The following is a 22,692-nucleotide window of genomic DNA, read 5'->3' on the forward strand; positions in this document are numbered from 1 at the left end:
TCCCATGGTTTAGAAAAGTAATAGCACACGTCAAGCATACATGCAATTTGAAGCCTCCTACTTCATGAGGTGCAGAGTTTAATACAAACTTCAAATGTGTAACCCTATAGCAAGCAGCACTAATGATAATACTATATTCCATTTTCAAACACAAACTCTCATATCTGTCCAGATTTAAAGATAATCCCAGGTGGTTACGACTCACAAATTTAGCCCTGCATCATGATTATGACAAACACCTCCTAGCTAGATAAAGACATTCGCTTGAATTTTTCTTCCTGCTACTCTTTCCACCCCCAAACTCAGCAAGAGTTACATATCTGATTCAAGCTCGCAAATCCCATTATGTGACTTTACTGAGCTTTCAGCGTGTAGCAGCATGCGTTCTATTTGTTTCAATATGAGGACTGAAAATTGTGTTATATAACACTGCTCGATTTGTTATTAAATAGAACATTATTTCAAACCCTGCTTGTTGCAATCATATTCTCTGAAATAGCAGAAAATGGTATAATTTGTTCCCCATTCTGAGTCATAACTATGCTAGTTTAAACGCAGAGTGTAAGCATTTTCCACTTTAGACAGACTTTGCTAAATTTTTCCCCATTGTTCTTGCACCTAAACATCATTAAAGCTCTGCTTTAATACATTCAGAGCCGTGCTGCAGATAGCTTAACACAACTAATGTGGAAAATTCTCCACTGAGGTGAAAAAGTCGCCCCCGACAGTCACCCGGTGGTCCTGAGCTTGCCGAGGTCACGTGATCAGAATACAGACCAAGTTGATGAAGCTGCAGGAGGCACCTTGCACAGGAAGGATTGGTTACAGAGTAGCCTGACCACATGTATCACATCTTAAAAAGGTACTTCAGCCCCAGAACACTTCACCTTCTGTGCCCTCAGGGTGCCTTCATTTCCAAAATAGGAAGTGATTCACAAATGAATGTAGAGATTTTTTTCTCCTAGAAAAACTTAAGCCAAAAAAGCATGTGCCTGTTAAAGAATAATTCAAGTTTGCTTATAAAATCTAATGCAATGCACAATTCCGGATGTTCCTGTTATTCCTTGACATTCTAGAGAGTATGTCATAACTTTAACCAATTAGGACATATAAAGCTAAAACTAAATGGGTATTTGTAGTATGACAAGACTATTCAGTGACTTTAAGCATACATAAACTGATTAACAGTGTCACCAAGTGGTAAACAGTATAAGTGCAGCCTCACCAACCAGTCACTAGCGCTGACAGTCCGATTCACTTGAGATCCAATGAACCGGTTCAAATTCATTGATTCTTTCCATCGCTCAATGTGTTCCCTACCTTCTAAAATAAAAACAAAATGCACTCACACAACAAACCTGTAATACGGTAGGGCTGGTCTCTTGGCTTTTAGAGAGGTTTCAGGCACTTTTCAGCTAGTCAGGCCGAAAAACAGCTAGTTACCTAGTGAAACCAGGTAAACCTGCTGGTCAAGCTGATTCGAAACTGGATCAACAGGTTTATGTGTTCCTGAGTCTCTACGTCTCTCGTGTTTTGTGTCAGATAAATATTCTTTCTCTTAAAAATAAAAACAAAGCCAATGTTGCGTTGTTTGTTCACCATCACCAGCAATCGGTCCAACATTTCACAATCAGGACTTCGAGGAAAATCAAAATAACTAAAAAAAAAATGCAAAGCTCCCATATAACACACCAGCACTAGATTCAATAAACAAATACTTAACACTTTTACTCCCAGTGTAGGCTATACTTCAATAATTCCCATGAACGATTCATTGTGCAGTTGTCACGTAGGCCTAATGAACGACTAGAGACTTAGGCAGAGTAATGATTTTTGTTTCTTATAATTGATCTTTGGCTATATTATAAGCTAATGATTTCCTGTTTGGGATATGGTGAAAGTTTGCTATGTGGACGTGCTCAGAGAATTCAGGTATTGAAAATAGGCTATTTAAATTTAAATGAAAAATTACATGAATAATGATTAGTTCTTCTTCTGAAAGAAATTCCAAGATCGTGTCATTAAAATGATCCGACCTTTCCATCGACCCATCACTAATTTGCACACAAATTGGTTCGACCAAATCATTCAAGAATCGGCTCAAAGTAATGATTCACGATTCGGACAGTGCCGCAGCCACCCAGTTGGGACTCGCTTCATTAAAGCACCAATGAAACGAAGGGAATGGATGGACATGTCAAACTATATCTATAACTATTATTGGTAGCACTTTATTTTACAGTCCTGTTCCTCATGTACATACTATGTACTTATTATAGTAATTACAATGACTATGTACAGTAATAACTAGGTACTAACCCTTAACCTACCCCTAAACCTAACCCTACCCCATGTATTTACTTTGTATTACCAGAACTTTCTTAGATAAATACACAATGAGTACACTATAAGTACATGTAAGTACACGTACTGTAAAATAAAGTGCAACCCTATTATTGTTATTTGTTCATGATATTTAAGATTTGTTTACTTTTTTCTGTTACACCTAGCATTTTAGCATGCAAGTTAAAACATGTTAGGCCTATACTGATCTGATCATCTCATTTCTCATCCACAGATAATTATGAAATCTGTACCTGCATCTGTTAAAATTATACCTGTTTAAACTAACAGCCAAGACTCTTTACTACTTTCTGGAAAGCAGGCCAAGAGTCCTCAAAGCACTCTAGAACAAAGTAAAACATCAGCACTAGCCTCATTTTGCAGATAAACTGTGTAGAACCACTGCAGCATATTTAACTGCATCTCTGCAGTGTGTTTCAGCAGGTCTGAGCATGACCGACAGGACCGCGAGACACATTTCACCTCTGCAGAGGTGAGAGAAATCAATAGAGACAAATAAACCTGAGGCCAGGAGTCCACACGGTTAGAGTCGCTCCTCATTATGTGTCAACCACCATCCTGCTCAAGACTCGAGTAAGTGAGTTGCTATTTGACATTATTACCCCCCCCCCTGATAAATAAGAGTACCGTGGTTCATTTGAACCGAGAAACAAGGAAGCAAAATACCGGAGCAGGAGACAAAGTTCATTTAATGGCAAAACCACAAACGTACAAGCATTGTAGAAAATCATTTATTACAGTGCTTCATTTTATTGCTATGTGCATCCAAGACACATTATCCTAACAAAATGAGAGCAAATGGCCAAGTGAAAACATCATAATAGAAAAGAGTAAACACCATTTAATGATACTGGCCATAGCTATGATGACTTCCCTAAAGGCTTTCAACTTTATTTCTATTCAAAATACTGCATTTCTGAACTCTGTACTGACAATGAGTGTGTTTACTTGCACGGTCTTCCACTGATTATGTTTAATAACCCAGCAGCATGTAAGGTCATGTAAACACACAAGAGGTTTTCTTTTATCAGCTGAAGGTCATAAACTTTTTAAGACACAATCCTGGCCGTTTATTTTTCGTGTTTGCATACTGTATGTAAACCGATGATTTCAAATCTCATGTAAGTGTTTCTTGCATTGCTGGGATTTTAGAATGAGCTGAATTGTGCATGTAAACACACTCAGTATCTTATTATTGTAGTATTAAAAACCCCATGAAATTCTGTTTAGAGTGGAGTTTTTAGTCCCGTTTTGATGTTTTTCCTATTGAAAAAGTTAGTTGGGGTATCACAATGTGAAAGGCTTGCCTTAAATTTTTTTTTTTTTAAATCACAAAACTCCCAATTTTTGATTTCAGAGGGTTTTTAAAGACAAAGTACTTGATGCTACTGTAAATTACTGAAGACCCTGTAAACATTTAGAAAAAGGATTGCATGTACAGTATGTGCTACAGCAGTGCAAGTTTCCTTTGACAAGGATGAAACTGACCAGAATGAGTGAAAAATAACCAATATTTACCATACAAACCATCAAAATCTGTTCACATAACACCTCCTACACAACTAATGCAGTGAGGTATGCACAATTAATATCCTAAAGTTAAAACTTCGCTTTATTAATAAGACCTGCTGTATTACTAAATAATCATGCTAAAAACAGCAGTAGATTAATTAGCAACCCTGTAAATACCCTAAAATATCTCAATACACTGTTATAGGGAGACTGCTAAATCTGTTTCTATTTCAAACACTTATTTATTGTGTTTCTGAAGCTGTGTTTGTGCATATGTTGTTGGCTTAGATCATTCAGTGGGTGTTTGGTGCTGTTGGCTTTAAAAGGCAGATTGTCGTTGCTGTGAATTTTGTAATAATGGCATTAACAGCAAGCTTTGTGGAACTTAAATACATGTTGTTCCGTACAATGTGCTTTAGTTATTCCTTGTCACATAGTGTGGCTTATTTGTTTGAACAGTCTAGCATTCAAGTTCCTTCCTGTGCTGACATTAAGCTCAAAACATACTCTACATAAGTACATAAACATCAGCTCTAGTTTGATTTCATGCATCTTCACATTATGAAATATGTCAGCATTGCCACAAGGGGTGCTATAGTAGGCAATAAATGTAAACATTGTCTTCTACTGTCATTGCTCTGTTTAGCTCAACTACTGTCATGGCGGAGCAACAGTTTGAAGAGAATCTTGCACTAGGGGTGCAAAAATGACACATTTTACATTTAAACTGTTAACATGTTTGTAGCTAGCTACCTGAATTCGGTTTAAGACAGATGTTTGAAGGAAACTACGGCCTCCCTTACTGCATTTGCAATGCACTGCAAGCACTCACATTTGCGTATTTGAGTACTGTAGAGTGTATTTCAGGCTTTAAGGTGTGGTCACATTAGCAAAATTTGGCGGGCGAAAACATATTCAAGTTGGTCACGAGAATTCGCCACATGAACCAAACAGCTTTCTGTTGGTCAGCTTGGTGAATTTGCTTAAACAAGAGGAAAAACTGTGCTGGAAAATTCCCAATTGTGCAGATCTGGATTTTGCCTGCAAAATTTCGCAAAAAAAAGTTCGACTGTCAATAGCGTAGATATGTATGAAGCACATCTCACACAGAATCACTTTCAAACCAAGCAGATTTCTATTGCTCAGCGCGGCAGATTTGCATGACCAACTTGAAGAGCGACAACTGAATTGAGAATTTTTTTGCCTCTCATGTGAAAACTCTCAATCGCACAGACTGGATTTTGCCTGCAAAATTTCCCAAAGCTATGGTAAACGTGACCGCACCTTTTATGTGAAAATTTATGTTTTACTTGATCACGGAAGGCAACTTTTTCTGATGTGTAAACCTAAAGTTCTATGGTTAAAGAATCTCCTCCTCTTTTACATATAGAATCTCGTGGGCAGAGCTTGGGACTTGATTGACGCCTCCTACTACCAGTAAGCGATCACGGATCACGATGCTGGTGGCAGAGCAACGTGGTGTCACCATAGGCGACAGCCTCTCCCATTTTCTTTTTTCAGGATGGAAGGCTTCAACAGTGTCCAGCACTGATGGCTGATGGCCTGTATGAAGAGAGCAGATGTTTGGATGACGCCAACTGTGACAGCAACTGTGAAGTAGATAAATATATTATGGTGCAACTTCAATACCTAGACCTCCCGCCACGATCATTCTGCCTCGCACTATGGCTGCGGCAAAGTCTGCTCGCTTGGTCTTCAAGGGTACAGTGTCCTCTGATTTTAACCAAGTTCCTATGAATCAAAATGGACACAAACAAATAACAGTAATAAAATGTGAAATATTAAAATTGAAGTATGTAATTTCTCCACCACTAGCAGCAATTTAAAAGATGTCATTTTAACAATGGCTTACATATAGTTTGTATATTAAAATGGGATGCAAGAGACTATTTTATCTTTGAATAAATTACACACTATTCACCGTTAACACTGTGTGATATAAAATCTGACACAATAAATCAGATTTATACAATGAGTGAAAGAAAATTAACTGGCTTATATGTGATTTAAAACTGTTTCATTTGACAGCTTTTCCCAAAACAGCTAAAGAGGAAATGGAAATAAAGGACTTTCCTGAAGATTAGAGCCTGCGAGCTTGTCGATTAAAGCTGACAGACTGTTTTCCATTTGCAGGATCTAATATCTGTCTAATAACTAAGCCAGTGGCTTGCCGTAATAAATGCAAGGGCCATTTCTTCAAAAGAATTACTGAGCTAGAACACTTTAATTGCTTTGAAAAGGACGTTGGAGCTGCGCAGCTTCCTGTGTTTCACAGATGTAGAAGGTTTATGTGGAACATTATTTACTATTTCTCAGTCAACCTAATTGGCCAAAAAGCACAATCACAGCCAACAACACACAAACAGCATTAGAATAAAGATGGTTGTTTGAGAGATGGCAACTCCTTCTGTCATGCTTGTTGAAAAATCTGATGAGCTTTTGATTGCAAAAACACGTATGCATATGCTCACAGCACTTATATAATAGATCAAAACCATATCAAAATGGAAGATTAACACAACATGTTTTTTTTCCATTGCAGGCATTTTTCAAAGATCAGGTAACCCTATGGCAATGCATTTTTTTTTTTTGCAATTATATATGTTATTATTACTATTATTATTCGAACACCTTATGCAATATTCAGTTAGACAGCTGCTTTAAAAGGTACCAGCCTATGTAGTCAGTGAACAACAAGACTTTGTTTTATGGATTTGTTTTCCTCTGGTGATTTTAGTTATATCATTTATTGATGTTTTGCTGCAAATTTGGCAATTTAGATCAGGATCAAAGTGTCCGACTTGAATGAGCAATGAAGGGTCTGTCAAATTTGGACAGGATATTGACTTCGGCCCTTGGTGGGTAATGCTTGCTCTGTTGTTGGATGAAAAACTGATGCTTTTTCTGCTGAACGCTGATGCCCTTTCACTTTTTCTGATGCTTTTTATTCAGATGCAAAATCATATTCCCTTCAAACTGGTGGTGGGGTCCATCCTGATGCCTGTTCATTTGGGCTGAAGTTATGAAAGCATGCTGTTCTGGGTCTCTGCTCAATTAGCAAGTACACAGTGTCAAGATGGATCTTTAATAAAGAACACATCCATCTTGCCTACAAACTGGGATTTTCTTGGGATATAACCCTCTCTGCAGCAGCCCACGTTAAGACAAAAGAGCAGATGGGCTCAACTATCTATCTGGATGAGCTATGGATAAGAGATGACAATATGTTTCTGAATAGCATCATTTAATGCCCCCTCCTATCCCACGATTTTATCGCCTAGTTATATTAGATTGGGAGACTTGCACGCGAGGGCTTTTATTGCCGGTGGCAGATTCGGGCAGAAGGAAATTAGATAGCGAGGCTTAATCCCTCGTGCTGCTCTGTGAACGGCGGCTCACGCACCTGTTGACTGACACATGCGCCAGTAATGGAATAATTAAAAAAGAGAGAAATGATTCATACAGCAGTGTGCACAGTTCAGTTGTTCGAAATGACCTCCTCGTTGCCCACTTACGATAGGAACTTTTTTTTTATCGACCTTGGGGCCAAAAAAGTCACATTTTCCCATCTGCTGAATCTGATTAGAAAAGATCAGATTTGAGCGGAAACGATGTAGAGGAAGAAAAAGCGTGAGAAGCTGGAGAGAAATCAATAACTCATTTCAGCAGGTCTTACGTTTTGTCACACCTTGTATCTTTCCGTTCCCTTTTTTGGGTTAATCCGAGAAAAAAAAAATCTAATAAAAAAGGGAACAGTTACAGAGATTACTAATATATTTGTGCGTTGAAACATTTTTGCTGATATGCATTTAACAGCTAAAACTATTTTTCTTGGAGATTTCACAGATTAAAACTAAGGCTTGTTTCATGCCACATGCACAAGCAGTGCTTATTTAATTTAATGCCTTTATTCACAGGTTACAACATCCACAAATTTCAGCACTAAGTCTATTTTTGCAATGCATTGAAAAAACATATTAAACCAGCCTAAGATGGTTTAATGGTAATATTAGTTTCTGGGCCTGTTTAAGCTGGTCTAGAATGTTGACTCTATAGGGGTTTTGGCCTCTTTTCAGTTGTTTTTTTCCCCCCATCTTTTTCCCCATCTTCCCCATCTTTTTCAATACACTCAAAAACAGTGCTATTGTGAAATATTAAAATAATTTTTTTATTCCAATATATTTTAAAATGTAATTTATACCTGTGATTCAAAGCTGAATTATTAGCATCATTACTCCAGTCTTCAGTGTCACATGATCCTTCAGAAATTACAATAAAAATTTTATTATTATTTTCATTAACATCAAAATATTATCAATGATGAAAACAGTTGTGCTGCTTAATATTTGTATGGAAAATGTGCTGCATTTGTTTTCAGGATTCTTTGATGACTATAAAACTCAAAAGAATAGCATTTATTTGAAATAGAAAACTTTTGTCACATTATAAATGTCTTTAGTATTATTTCTGATCAGTTAAATGCATCCCTGCTGAATAAAAATATTTCTTAAAATAAAATATTACTAACCCCAAATCTGGGTGAAAACATCTTATAGTTGCAGTTTAAAAGGGTTCTTTTCTATGTGAATTCATTGCCATTTGGATGTTAATATGAGAGACGTGCTTTCATACTGTTGGTATGTCTAGCTAATTTACCTTGGTTGGTGTCAAAGATGTTAACATTCTTGGTAAACTTTGAACTTTGGTGTATTCCTCCTTGTCTGAGCCCTCCTAACCAGCAGAGATGCCCGGCGCTGTCCCATAAGACCCCAGAATAAGATCTCTTGCAGGGCAGGCTGGGTAGAGAGGACCAGGTGCGGCTTTCCATGTCAAAGACTTCAAACGCCTTCACCAAACGCTTACACTGACGTCCACCTGATGGAACAGAGATAATGATGGTGATTGGTCATTTTTTCATGGGAAGCACCAAATATTATTTAAAGCATTATATATATATATATATATATATATATATATAGTTGCTATATCTACATTAAAGCAAGAACAAACATCTGCCAGTGATCTAAAAAAGAAAAATAAATATCCAAAGGGAAAACAAGTTTTTGTACTCAATTGGCAGATATTTGTTCTTGTTTGAAGTATAAACTCATATAATTTTGTTCAGTTTCTCAGAAAACAAGACCTTATGTCTTAATTTTCTCAAGTAAATGCAACTTAATTTAATGATGTAGATTTCTGTACTGGAAAACAAGACAAAAATGCAGAGGAAGATTCATTTAATGCTACAACTTTTATGAATTTAAGACTTTCTGCTCTGATTTAAGACCTTTCTAAGGCCTTAATTTGTCAAATGGTCAATTAAGACTTCTGAAAACCTGTTCAAGATTTAGCTCAAGATTTTTTTCAGATTTAGCTAACTACATGGGATATTTTTCAGCAATTTTGTCCCCAAAAGTACAGCAAGGTCAGGAACACACATACACACAAAGTATTTAATGCACAAGGAGATTACAGATACACAAGGACTCTCTCTGCTCAGCAAACCTGCCACGTAGATTTTGGAGCCCAGTAGGCAGATGCTGGTATCGTAGCGCGGGGTGGGCATGGGCGGAAGGAGCGCCCACATGTCCTTGCGAAGGTCGTATTGCTGGAGAACACTTCTAGGCAGGAGGTCTGCTCCCATTCCCCCAACAGCAAGAGCTCTGCCGTCTGAACAGAGGTGAAGAGAGTCAAATGAAGGTCTTTATTTTGAACAAAGAACTCTTGAACAAAGCAATCTCTCACTCTACAATGTCAAATACTCAGTAAACAATGAATAAATGTTTTACATTTCATGTGCTGACAGAACTGCCACTGAAAAGAGGCGACTGTTTAAAGTGACTTACATTTTTTTTTTTTTTGAAAAAATCATCATGAAATAAAACGATTTAATCACATTATTGTTTTTTTATATTGTGCATAGTTCATTAGTAGTCATTAGTCATTACACATTATTCCAAAAAAAAAAAAAAAAAAAAAAAATATATATATATATATATATATATATATATATATATAGATAGATAGATAGATTTTAAACACTGAAAAAGTGTAGGATTTTATTTGAAACAATTTTCACTCAGAAATTGCTAGTAAGCTTTACAAATAACTAGAAAGAAACAAGTAATATACTGAATTATACAATAAACTGTAGTATTAATAACTTTGTAAAATCATTTTTACATCTATCTACACACACACACACACACACACACACACACACACACACACACACACACACACACATATATGTAAGATTTGTCTTTTTGAAAGAAGTCTCTTATGCGCTTATGTTCATTTTTGCCATCACAGGAATAAATTACAATTTAAATTATATTAAAATAGAAATCAGTTATTTTAAATTGTAATAATAATTCTGTAAGAATAATAATATATTTTTTTTTTCACTTTACATGAACACAATTAAAGGCCTCGTACTTTCATTTTTGTATTTCAATGAATAATTAAATATATTTTATATATAGTATATTTAATATACTTATTTAATATACTTCTACTTGTTTAATATACTTGCAAATGCATCAAACTATATTTGTAGCGAATATAAAATGGATTATAAAACAAGGTTTTTCTACCTCTAACAGTGACAGAAAGCCCCATGGACGCCTCTCTGAGCGAGCACCTCTTCCTCCACTTGCCTTCTTCTGTGCTGTATACCTCCACAGCCTTCAGGGGGCGCTGGTCCTTCCCCATTCCCCCGACCACCAGCAGCTGCTTACCTAAGACAGCCACCGCCGCACCGGCTCTCGGTGTGGGCATCGAAGGAAGACTGAGCCAGCGGTCCACCTCAGGGGAGTAGAGATCAAGAGCGCTGGTGGGTCGACCCGAGGCATTGCAACCCCCCACCATATACAGCTGCCCCCCGACATCAGCCAATGAGTGATACACGCGGCCACTGGAAAGACACGCCAGGCTCTGCCAATGAAACTCATGGGCCGAGGGCACCGTCATCACCCTGAGCGATCGCTGTGGTCCCTCACGACAGCTCCTGTAAAGCATCAGAGGAATTAGATTACACGGCCAACTCTACATTCACCCCACATCTATAATAGCTTTAATGTTTAGTAGTCACTGCTTTATCCACTGTGTGCAATTCATACAGCAGTTATGACAATGTGTACAGTGATTACAACATTTGCAATGTCCATATATTCTCATACTGTTGCCTACAATTCCCACAACTGACTAGTGGAATATGATACTTGACTCATCTCATTACATCTCTGAATATATATGAGGCATCACTGAAGTGCATCTCACTTTTGCAGTCTGTTCCATCTGTATCTTCCACAAGCATTTAGCCTAATATTTGAGTAGTTGTTTCATTTTGGTATTTTGATTGTTGTGTATTTTTGGCTGTCAGTTTTAGAAATTGCTATAGGGCAAACGTGCAAAAAGTATAAGATGAATAAGATAACAGCAAAAAGCTTTCCTTCAAACAATGTTCATATAACAAATAAAAATGACAAAATCACATAACAAAATGACTAAAAACAAACTAAAATTAAAATGAAAATATACATGTACTTATGCAATATATATACTGTATGTGTGTGTGTGTAAAATTTATTATTTCAGGGGCAGCGCAAATTGCTGAAAGTTTACAAAGACAAACCTTCTTTAATGAATAAATAGTGCACTTAAGAAAGTAAATACATTTTTATTTCATTTCGACTTTAACATAAATGATACACTTCGTATCAGTTGAGAGTGAAACAGATAAAGTGTCTGCTAAAAACAAACACGTAATGTAATTAAAGCTTGTTTTTGTTTTCCCTTTAGCACATTCTTACATACAAAGCTCTAATTATTACAGCGCAACAATTATTCTGTAATCATATTAAGACAAATAATATATTGGAACTAATTACAGAAAGCTAATGCATATCAATGAATAAGAAAAGCTCACAGTTGTTACGATATGTATCCCAGCAAACATGCAGAAAGACACAATTTGTGTTATTTATGGCTGTGAAGTCTACGGCTTAAGTTATGCAAACACTTTTTTTATTTTCTATTTTCATCCTAGTGGAGGCAGAGATATGGAAGATGGCCCAGAATAGCATCATCTCAATGCCATTTAAAGCCGGTCAGGTGGATGGCGAGTCCCTGATGGGCTTCTCTGAAAAGTTGATCACCAACTAGAAGTGTTTGGCTGCTCTGCTCTCATTGTAAGCCATCAGATAGTACTTTAATAACAATTAAACTGGGTTATTACAGGTTGAGAGCTCTGGGCCTCTAGTGATTGTGTTAACTACACAGAGACCCCTGAGAGTGGTGAACACTTCATCAAGTCCAATCACAGTTTAAAACAAGCCGATCTTTCAGTGTGTCTTTCTCTCATGCATTCACACAGGTTAAAAATATCACTCTGTAAGACTTTCTCATTTTCTTTTAACACGGGGTGCTCACAGGACCAAAATCCCGTTCCTCAAGTATATTAAACATCAAACATGAACGATGAGTAGCAATCAATTTGTAAAAGATTGAGAAACATCATATTATATGACAAATCCCTCAAGCTCTACAAACCTAACATAGTCTCTTCTGTCACCAAGGCTGCATTTATTTGATTGAAAATACAGCAAAAGCAGTAATATTGTGAAATATTGATAACATTTAAAATAACTGTTTAAATATATTTTGAAATGTAATTTATGCCTGAATTTTCAGCATGGTCACTCCTGTCTTCAGTGTAACATGATCATTCTAATATGCTGATTTGCTGCTCAAGAAATATTTATCATTTTTAAAAATCATTATGCGCTTAATATTTTTGTCGAAACTGTGACAGATTTCTTAAGAATTGTTTATTTGTCTTTATTTGAAATAAATGTAACATTATACATATCTTTTTTTCACTTATGACCAATTTAATGCATCTTAGCTGAGTAAAAGTATTAAATAGTATTCTCAAAAAACATCTATATTAAAAAAAAATTTTTTATTGTATAGTTTTTACATTTTCACCTTTTATTTTTAAATATGAAAAGTATACATTCATTTTAAAATGTATAAAGTATGTTAAAAAAAAATAGAAAATAGGAAAAAGCTTTATCTATTAACTTCCCACAGATCTTCACAACTGGAAAACATCTTTTAAGAAACACATGAAGTTGACAGGCATAGGAAACTCATCACAATAATAAAAAAAACACACTAATAGGTAAGGATCTAGGCTTTTTAACTAGTCTAACCAGCAAGCCTCCCATGGCCAACCAACCTTTAAAAAGTCAATCCCCCTGAAAGCCTTTGAAGAATGATCTGAAAAATGACAGGCCATGCTAATCTAAGATAAAATCCCTTTAGAATGTGAAAAAATTGATGTTTCCAATTAGCTGTTTGATGCTCAGTCAGCTACAAAAACATTGTTCTTTGAAAAGCATTTGTAGTGTAGATGATCAGTTCATATTTCAATAAATGTTTCATGTAACAATTACAAAGAGCCACGAAGCAGAGCTGGGCGAGCTGTAACTTGGTGAGATATTCTCAGATGTAAATTGACTGTCAAAGGCGAGCTGAGATGAGAAGGTTTTTTTCCTCTGCGTCCAACCCCCTGCCTTTGTTTTCCAATCGCAGTCTTTCACCTGGGGTTTCGACTATCTCCACCATCATTTACAGGCCAAGCTGTCGTACGCCTCGTCCAAGAGAAGACAAAAACTTAAAAGAAAGCTCAAGGAAAGACACATTTCTCAAGTCCCCCCCCCCCACCGACTCAGTATGCAGAGATGGGTTGCCATAGAAACAATGAGACGATCTCAAGATGCAGGAACTGGGGGTTCTGTGCCGAAGCCTTCTTCACTTTTAATAATGCATTAAGAAACAAACAAAAATCACAGCGATCTTACCCCTTTGACCCGAGCTGACGTTCTCTTGTTAACGAAGCGGGATTGCACACTCTTGGCATGCCTTGCAAATCGCATTAATTGCAATCTGTAATGATTTGCTCTGCCACGTCTTCTTCTTTTGGTTAATTAACTGCTCGAACAGCTTGAGATCAACAGTAGGCCTACGAGCACCCACTGAAGTCATTTACAATCAGTGCGCATCCTATTCAAACTTTTAATTAGTTAGTCTCCCATCCCCAATACATAACTTAGGCTTAATTCTGGGCCTCATTGTATCCTTAACCTGAGCTATTAGTTGCAAAAATGATTCAATAGACTTTACGCAAATGATCCATTTAATGTCCTCTTGTCATTCTCTCCTCCGGTGAATCCATAAGGCCCCAGCAGGTAAGCGTTTATCGACTTCTATTTAATTAGCCTCCCTGAATTCAAACAGCGCCAACTCTAAAGTCCACAAAAGTGCGGTTCTTAATCAGAACAAAATGATCCTGGGAGGTTATAGTTCTGCAGGGGATTCTCCGTACTTCTTCATTTAAATTTACATTTGCACATCAAATTATTATCAAATAAGGCAGAGCGTTTTGACAATATACCACACCGTGCCAAAACTGAAATGTGTCAGCTTTTAGAAAAATTGCTACACATTTAAAAATAAAGATTCTAAGAAGGGGTTTTCAAAGCGATGCCATTCCACAGAAGATCAGTTTTACCTTCCTCAAAGAACCTTAACAGTTCTTACAAGAACCATTTCTTTCTTAGTGTAAAGTACATTTATAATAATCTGAGGAATTTTTCCACAATGGAAAGATATCATGGATGTTAAATGTTCTTCATGGAACCATTGATGCCAGCCTTTATTTTTAAAAGCACTGCCGTAGCCCACATACAGTACAGTGTATCTGCATAGCTTTCAGTGGAAAGAAATGCTATCAAAGCTAAGTGAAGTATGACAAAAATAATGTGGCTTCAAATGTGGTCAAAATTCCCACCTAACAGGAAACGTTCAAACAACATTGGCTAAGGTTATGTGAGTGCTGGTAACTCATAGGCATAACACCATTTTTACCATATTAAAATGGAATTAGAGATGGAACGGTATGAAAATTTCACGGTATTGTTAAAACATGCTTGAAATGTTCAAAAAGTACTCATTCACACTCTGAAATCATTTTACCAAGTTTTATGTCAAATTGCAGAAATAGAGCTGTTTCCTCTGTAAACAAAGCATTATTGCACTGATAAACAACACTTTATTAGGGATTACATGGAGGGAAAATGAAAAGTAAATTCATACATAGATTGATTTATATAATTCATTCTTTATACGTTCTTTCAGCCTTCTGTCATGTTTTCACACAAAACCAAACCGTTGCAGCATGTTGCGCCTGCATGAGACTTAGTAACTATGCTTAATGCTTTTTCAGAGTTTTTCAAACTACGTTAATCAAGTATACTTTTAATGATAAATAAAATATGAAATAATAATATTAACCGTCTGCACTTTTTATTGTGGCTTACCATTAAACCAGTAACGGTTTCATCCTTAATTGGAACTATGCATTTTATTATATTAGTGTGGTAGTTTGTTGTGTTGTGTAGTGTTCAACCTGTCCAGTTTGTCATATTTCTTTACACCTCTGTAAAACAGAAAAGGTGCTGGTAATTTTCTGCCAGGACATTACCTTTGACCCCAACACAACACAATACAATGTAAAATTACCTGTGAAATATCAAAATGGAAAATTCCTTCATATTAACACAGTATTAGGCCCTATTTTCACTGACTTTATTTTAGAAAGTATATCATAAATTTGACAGAATGATATCACTATTATAAAGCAATAATATAGAAACCTTAATTTTAAAATTTTCAGAAATATTTAAATATTATATTACATTCAATAAATTCAAACATTACATAATGTTAGTCTTTTCACTTTCTAAATGAAAAGAAAAAAAAAAGAAAAATAACCATCTAAACTTTCATAAAATATCCAGCAAAAAATAAATAAATAAATAAAATCCCGATATGAAATGGCTCATCCTGCAATATAATTTTGCTCCTACCTCCCACACCTAGTATCAAAGGATCATGATATAACAGAGCTAAATGGGAGAATACTATATCTGACCTCTTCTTTCTTCATCTGCTGCTTTCTTAATCCTTTGTGCTCATTGTCTGGCCAATGTCAACTGTAGCAGAGCAGATCATTTCCATAGCAACCCTGAATTCAGCGCACCATACAGAATGTAATGCAATTCCGCCGTTGCCATTCCCTGGAGGATTACATAAAATGCGTTTGTCTTTTCTTGACGATTTTATATTCAAAACTCCCTGCAATACGCTTTCCCAAAAAAGCCGACTAACTCAGTGTAATAAAACCCAGAGAAATCTAGGTCAGCCATGGACAAAACCATAGCTGCTCTATTGATTCAACAAATTAAACTATGACTCCTGTAAAAGGCCTTTGATCAAACCGAGTGGATTAGATTCAATTACGAAGGGCTTCAACGTGCCATTTGAATATAAATGCAGTGGGATAATAATACGGATGAGACTGGTCCGAATGAGGATTCGGCAGGAAGATTACAACTGGGAGCTGGGGATGTATTTCTCTAAAGCGAAAGCCAAAAGGTCTCATAGCTAATTGCTATGGAAATACCATCCTATAATATGAATGAGTCCAAGGCCGCGGATCCTTAATCAGCAGACCAGCTATTCCCCCGCGGTGTTTAAAGACACCAGTACGACGAGAGATCACTGAAGCTCGACTTGGCAAACTTGGCAGGCTGTCACTGCTGCAGACAGTTAATATTTGGAGCGGGCGGATATTATGCAGTCGCTGTTTAAAGCAGGCTGAAACAGTCTTCAGAAATTGGCTAGTCTGAGCCTTGGGGGGAAAGCTTATAGAGCAAATATTCCCCTTTTTGAAAATGCACTGCGAGAGAGCTGCGAGTCAAAGTACGCTAACCTTTAATACACATTATCCGCTGCATTCAAATGAGAAGGTTGACTGACTGCTCGAAAAGGCTGTGACCTTTAAGGTAGGCGAATGCAATCCATACTTAAAGTCTTGTCGTCTGGGATGAAGGTGTGACATCTTTACCAAAGGGAGAGTTATCTTAAGCAAAAGTACTAGTACTGCTATATTTTCCATTTGACCTACTAACATCTTATTCAGTTAGGTATGCTTTCAAAAGTTACCTTAAGGTCAACATAAAATCAACACAAACACTATTTACTTTCCAAATGCACGTTCTTGGTTTAATTGTGCACAATTTTTATTAATTTATTAAAGAGTATGCAAAAATAAAGGCTTCAAATGTGGTCAGAATGGCCACCTAACATGGAACACTCCAACAGAACATCCTTATTATGTTAGCAGCATTACAATTAAAAAAGTTTATTTTAGATTTCTGTAGATGTAGAAGCAATTAGCAAAATGACACATTAAGTCAAATTAAGTAATATTATGCTAATATTATAATTAAATTTTACTCGTGTTAAAAAAAAAACTGTCTTCAAAACATGTTTATTTAATAGATACAACATCATTAGCACAAAAAAATGGTATGAGTTTGGAGTGGGCCTGTCAGTTTGGAAAGTCATCATGCATACTTCCCTACTATATAGTAAAACTATAATAGGATGACCAAATGCTTCTGGCGAGATTCTGAAATGCACATCCAATGGAAACTTACTATCCCATGAAGCCATGAGAGAGGAGTGAAGCAACACAAGTGAACTGAGTATTACATTCAGACAAGAACATACTGTAGGTTGTGTCCTAAATTATGCACTATACACTATGCACTTATACTCTATGTGCTTTTTCCACTAAGTACTCAGCTGTGTAGTGTATGAACTTCATAAGGTTATTTTGTCATTTAGTATCGGACTCTTCCTCTCCAGTACGCATACAATTAAAGATGCGAGAGCTGAGTGCATGAATTGTGCAACATTCCACACTTAATTAAGTTTTTATTGATTACATGATTAAATATTATTGCTATTGTGTGAATAATATGTAATCATGGAATCAATAAAAAGTAACTGTAGTCTGACTAAGAGTATTTTAAAATGTAATCTTATCTACATGTAAACAAGTACTCACTTTTTGGAAACTGATTACGTAATCAGGAAAACCTCAAAAAGACCCCTGTTCCTCAGCTGGGATCGTATAGAGCCCTTTGAAGCTGCATCGAAATTTCAATTTGGACCCTCAGCCCATTGGCCACCGTTAAAGTCAATTACATGGAGAAAAATCCTGGAATGTTTTCCTCAAAAACCTTAATGTCTTTGTGAAGACAGGAAGACATGAATATCTTGGATGACACAGGGCTGAGTAAATTATCAGGAATGTTTTATTCTGGAAGTAAACTAATCCTTTAATTGTAATGTAGAAACATTCATTTTCTGTGAAGCTGCTATGGAACTGAATTAAGTGCATTGTCCAGGAATTTAAACTTTACTTTTTATATTTGTAATTTTCAGTGTCAATGCACTATTTACACAAATCATACTGTACTACCAAACGGCAGAAAATTGTGCATAAGTATGCAAAATCATTATTTTTGCAATTTTGTTTGTTGTAATTTGTGGCACAGAAATAAACAATTCACATTAGATTTATTTTTAAAAATGCTTCATGCAAATAAATGCACGAAAGAAGACCAATTGCGATTTAGTAGCTATGCAAATATAACGATGACGCCATCACAACGGCGAACATTCAAACAAAGTAAAAGTCACCGTCAGATTTTCAAACTTTTATCCTACATTTCTCTAAAGAGCCTAAAGTTTAAAACCATAACACATTGTCCACACAGTAAAGTTTGAATGTCTGCAAACAGTTTAAGCTGCATTAATGGCAGAAAACAGACAGAATGGATATCAAGCAGCTCCACAAAATAATCACAGAAAGAAGTTGGAATTGTCACGCATGTACAGTAAATACACAGTATTACCGCGATATAAAGTGTGAGTCAAATATTTCAAGGCTGTCATGTGTAAACAGTGAAGACACTGATCATCTCGCTTTACATGCATCGCATCAAAGCATCAAAGCACAGCGGTTTGCAAATGAATCACTTACTTTTCGGGTCTGGGCTTCGGTTTCTTCCGATTCTCCTCGGGTGCTTCCCTTATGGATAAAGCGCGAAGCAGAGCAATAATAATCCACGCGTGGAATAGACCCTCCCTCTCTCTGTCTGTCAGTCAGTCAGCCTCCCCGCATCAGCAGCAGCAGCAGCAGCAGCAGCAGCAGCTCAGGCTCCGCCGAACCGCGCACAGCGTCTCTCAGCATCCCTCCTGCTCTCTCCCTCTCTCTTTTCCTCATATGGGTCATGCATGAAATATTCATCGCAGCCCTTCATCATATTCGTCATTCTGACATTAATTTCAGACATGCTCAAGGGGGCTCCAGTGCATCTGATAACCTACATAAGGCCATCTCATTGTAACGTTTACGCAAATGACGCTCCCTGTGATGAAATGAAAAGTTGCAGGAGTCGTTTCTCTTGGGGTTTGTGTTGTTGTTGATCTTTATCACTATAAAAGTTTAAGAAAATTGCGAATTTAATTACTGGATCCCTTTCGATTCAAGACAAGAGAGTGAGTTTGAACCAAATTGGCCACGCCCCATAAGAAGATGAGATGGAATGACAGGAAATTTTTTTATCTAAAAAAAAATGTAGATATTAATTTAGACTAATTATGCAATTATGCCCTCAAAACATTGAATACATAATTGATTAGATATTTTTCAGTTCAGTATTGCCTAAAATTAATTGCCTGAAATGAACACAGCCATCAAATTAGACTTTAATTTTGTCATATCACACAAATTTTCAGCACATTGTGACGTTAACATTTTAAATAGTATATATTTATATAGTTATATGAAATATAGATGTAAATATTGACGTTAATTGACAATTTAATCAAATGTATATAATATATATGCCTATATAATGAAATAATTTAACATTTTAATTATAATATATTAATTTTTTTTAAATGAATTAATTAAATAAAATGTTTTTATTAGGTAGCATTTCAAACACTAACAAATATCATCATATGTTTCTAGATATAGCACATATGTTGTGTGTATGATAAAATGTAAGGGTATTAATTAATTTGGATTAATTATGTAATTATGCCTTACATAGAATTCATTAGAATTGATTTGATATTTTTGCAGTTCAGTATTGCCTAAAATTAATTGCCTGAAATTAATTAATTTAGTGAATTTATTAAGTTAATTATATATATTTAACTTTTTCATATCACACCACAAAATATTTACATCGTTACATTGTTTTCATGTAACTTTATACATTATATATAATTTAAAATAAAATAAATTATACAATTTAAAATAAAAAAAATATACTAGGTTCAAACACTGACATTATTATCATCAAATATTTCTAGAAATAGCACATATGTTGTGCATATGATAAAGCGTTTAAGGGTAATTCATATTGAATTCAAATCTTTTTAAATGTAATTTACAGCAGAAAATGTACAGTATGCAGATTCAAATTCATATCTTGTCTGCTACCTCTATTCCTTTTCCAATTATACATTTAAAAGACATTCTGAATTCACTTCTGAATGGCACCCTCCTCCCTTCTTCAGCCTAGTCTGTAAACATCTTATCTGCAAACACTCCAGAAGGACGTCTTTGTGCAACAATAATTAATTTATATATAGCTCCCCGAGTCCTTATTTTGAACCAGGCGATGCCAATCACAACATCAAGCTCCAACTTGCCCTAGATTTCCACCGCCACTCGTCCAGACTTGTGTTGCTGCAGCCCGCCGAGTCCACTGGAGACCTGACCCGCTTGTGCTGATAACCCACGAGAAGTAATTACAGCGAGAAGTCCGATGTTAAGGGCGTCTTTGTGATAAAACATGAAAGATGTACACCCACGTACACAATAAAAGACGCGTTTTGTGCTCCACAGTCCACCAAGTGTAATTAATAATGAATAATTTCGAAAAGAAATGCCACTTTAATGTTGCACTCTGCTGTTGCAATAGAAGATGCTGCTTCTCAAGCACGCTGGGATTGAGGACAATGCAATAAAAATACAGAGAACAGCATGTGCCTGGGGCGCGGTTTGATGTCTGAAACCAAAAATCAGGAATCAGACGCTGCAATCATTACTGATTCCATGTCGGTTGAAGGGATGCTTGAGTGTTTTCCATTTATCCATCATGAAGCTCTCATTTGTGAACTAAGTAGGGTGTCAATAACTTTAAAAGAACCTTTGATCTTGGGATTTGTGTGGGATGCAGTTATATTGCTTGAGGTGATGGAGGTCAAATTGGAGACCTTATTAAACCATATTGGATTTGTGACACACACACACAAGGACTGAAGGACATGCTGTAATTTTCCTTAGGATGCTGACTGAGTCTGATGCCCCCAGGGACATTGCCACGATTGCTACTGTTTCATTTTCCAGTGGCATTTTTACAGTTTTTATAATGTTAGTATTAACAACTCTCAATCAGAGCGACAAGCTAACAGGCTGGCAGGTCTAACCTCATTATATTTTTAGTAGTTTATTTGATGGTTGTTTTGGAATCTTTTGGCTTTAAAAAAAGTCTGCCTTCTTGTTATTTCCCACTACAAAACACTGGTTAGCTTCGTAGTTCTTTACCCCTGACAATAACACATAAAAGACTGCACACTATGCAGACAGAATGTCCCAGATATACTGTGATCATGCAGAATTCAGTTAATATTTTATATATATAAAAAAAGTACAAAAATGATTTTACATAATACATAAAATTATAAAAAAATATAATTTAAAATAAATTATATTATAAAAATATATAAATAAAAAATACATATACAAATATATATATATATATAATACATGTCCAGATATAGATTATAGGGATTATAACCAGAAAAGAGAATCCCCCAGAATTCAAAGGTATAATTTTATTCACAGCCTGTGCAACACTTGCATGCAAGCTTATTGTTCTTTTTCACTTTTCCATCTGAATTTTGCATACTGTCAGACTATGTACTGCCTTTAATGAACAACATACTGGTGTGATACCGTTGCAAAAGGTACTAATATGAACATTTTAGTTACTGACATGTACCTTTAAGTTACTAAAAATGCACCATTTCAGGGTAAATATTTTATCAAGACGAAACTTTAGCTTTACTGCCCGGTAAAGGTGTAGATTTGTGTGTTTTTTTTTTTTTTTTTTTTGAGAGTGTACTTCTGGCTTGGTTGCTTACTTATTAGTTGAATCTGCAATACCTTTAAATCCATTGCAGAGAATTCTGCAGTTTGTCTCCAATCTGTGCAGAAAAATGCCTGCAGAGTCTATCTGGTTCTGATTAACTAAATTTAGAAAACAGATAAAATCATGCATGAAAAATCACCCAAAATCTGGGCATAAAAGTCTCCATAATCCAATCTTACTCTCTTCAAGTCATACAGTAGATGTTCATATTTGTCCATGGGCAAGATTACACACGGAGGATGGCAACTGTGAGTTAATTATAAAGAAGGTACTTGGTACAGACAAAAAATACATTTTGTGGAACTTGATTGCCAATTAAAAAATCTAAAAAAAAATAAAAAAAATAAACATACCTCATAATTAGCATGCATGGGATGAAATGCAAACGAGAGGGCATGGGGTGAGAAATTTGTAGCGTCTTGGTGATCATTTTCTGTCTGCCTCATCTAGAGAGTTTCTCTGCAGCCTCTTGATAAAAACACACTGCTAATTTAGCACTGATTTATGCACTCCTTGGGATGATGAAAGTATTTCAGGCTGCAGAGTCTCAGTGAATTATGAAGCCAAATAACAGAACAGCATAACTTATATAATAAGAAAACCGACTAGTCTAGTCTGTATCGACTTATCGTGGATCACA

The 22,692-nt window shown here is 36.0% G+C and overlaps 1 protein-coding gene across 1 annotated transcript; it reads right to left on the reverse strand.

The window, feature by feature from the left end:
* Window positions 1-3,035: 3,035 nt before the first annotated feature.
* On the reverse strand, window positions 3,036-19,291 carry LOC109060451 (kelch domain-containing protein 8A). The gene is made up of 6 exons (XM_042766775.1): window positions 18,863-19,291; window positions 10,494-10,906; window positions 9,403-9,567; window positions 8,554-8,772; window positions 5,527-5,628; window positions 3,036-5,439 (listed from the first exon to the last, which is right to left on the reverse strand). Exons 2-6 carry the CDS (start codon window positions 10,867-10,869, stop codon window positions 5,237-5,239), a joined length of 1,065 nt encoding a protein of 354 aa, XP_042622709.1. The 5' UTR covers window positions 10,870-10,906; window positions 18,863-19,291; the 3' UTR covers window positions 3,036-5,236.
* Window positions 19,292-22,692: the final 3,401 nt, after the last annotated feature.

This window comes from Cyprinus carpio, chromosome A11 (genome assembly GCF_018340385.1).
Source record: "Cyprinus carpio isolate SPL01 chromosome A11, ASM1834038v1, whole genome shotgun sequence".
NCBI lineage: Eukaryota > Metazoa > Chordata > Actinopteri > Cypriniformes > Cyprinidae > Cyprinus > Cyprinus carpio.

What these genes read in the sequence shown, in the direction of transcription:
- LOC109060451 (XM_042766775.1), bottom strand. Translation starts at nt 10,869, where the DNA reads ATGACGGTGCCCTCGGCCCATGAGTTTCATTGGCAGAGCCTGGCGTGT. An exon ending in CTCCAAAATCTACGTGGCAG is followed by an intron (nt 8,773 to 9,402) that starts GTTTGCTGAGCA and finishes CTGTTCCATCAG; the next exon opens with GTGGACGTCAGTGTAAGCGT. An exon ending in GATCGTGGCGGGAGGTCTAG is followed by an intron (nt 5,440 to 5,526) that starts GTATTGAAGTTG and finishes CTCTTCATACAG; the next exon opens with GCCATCAGCCATCAGTGCTG.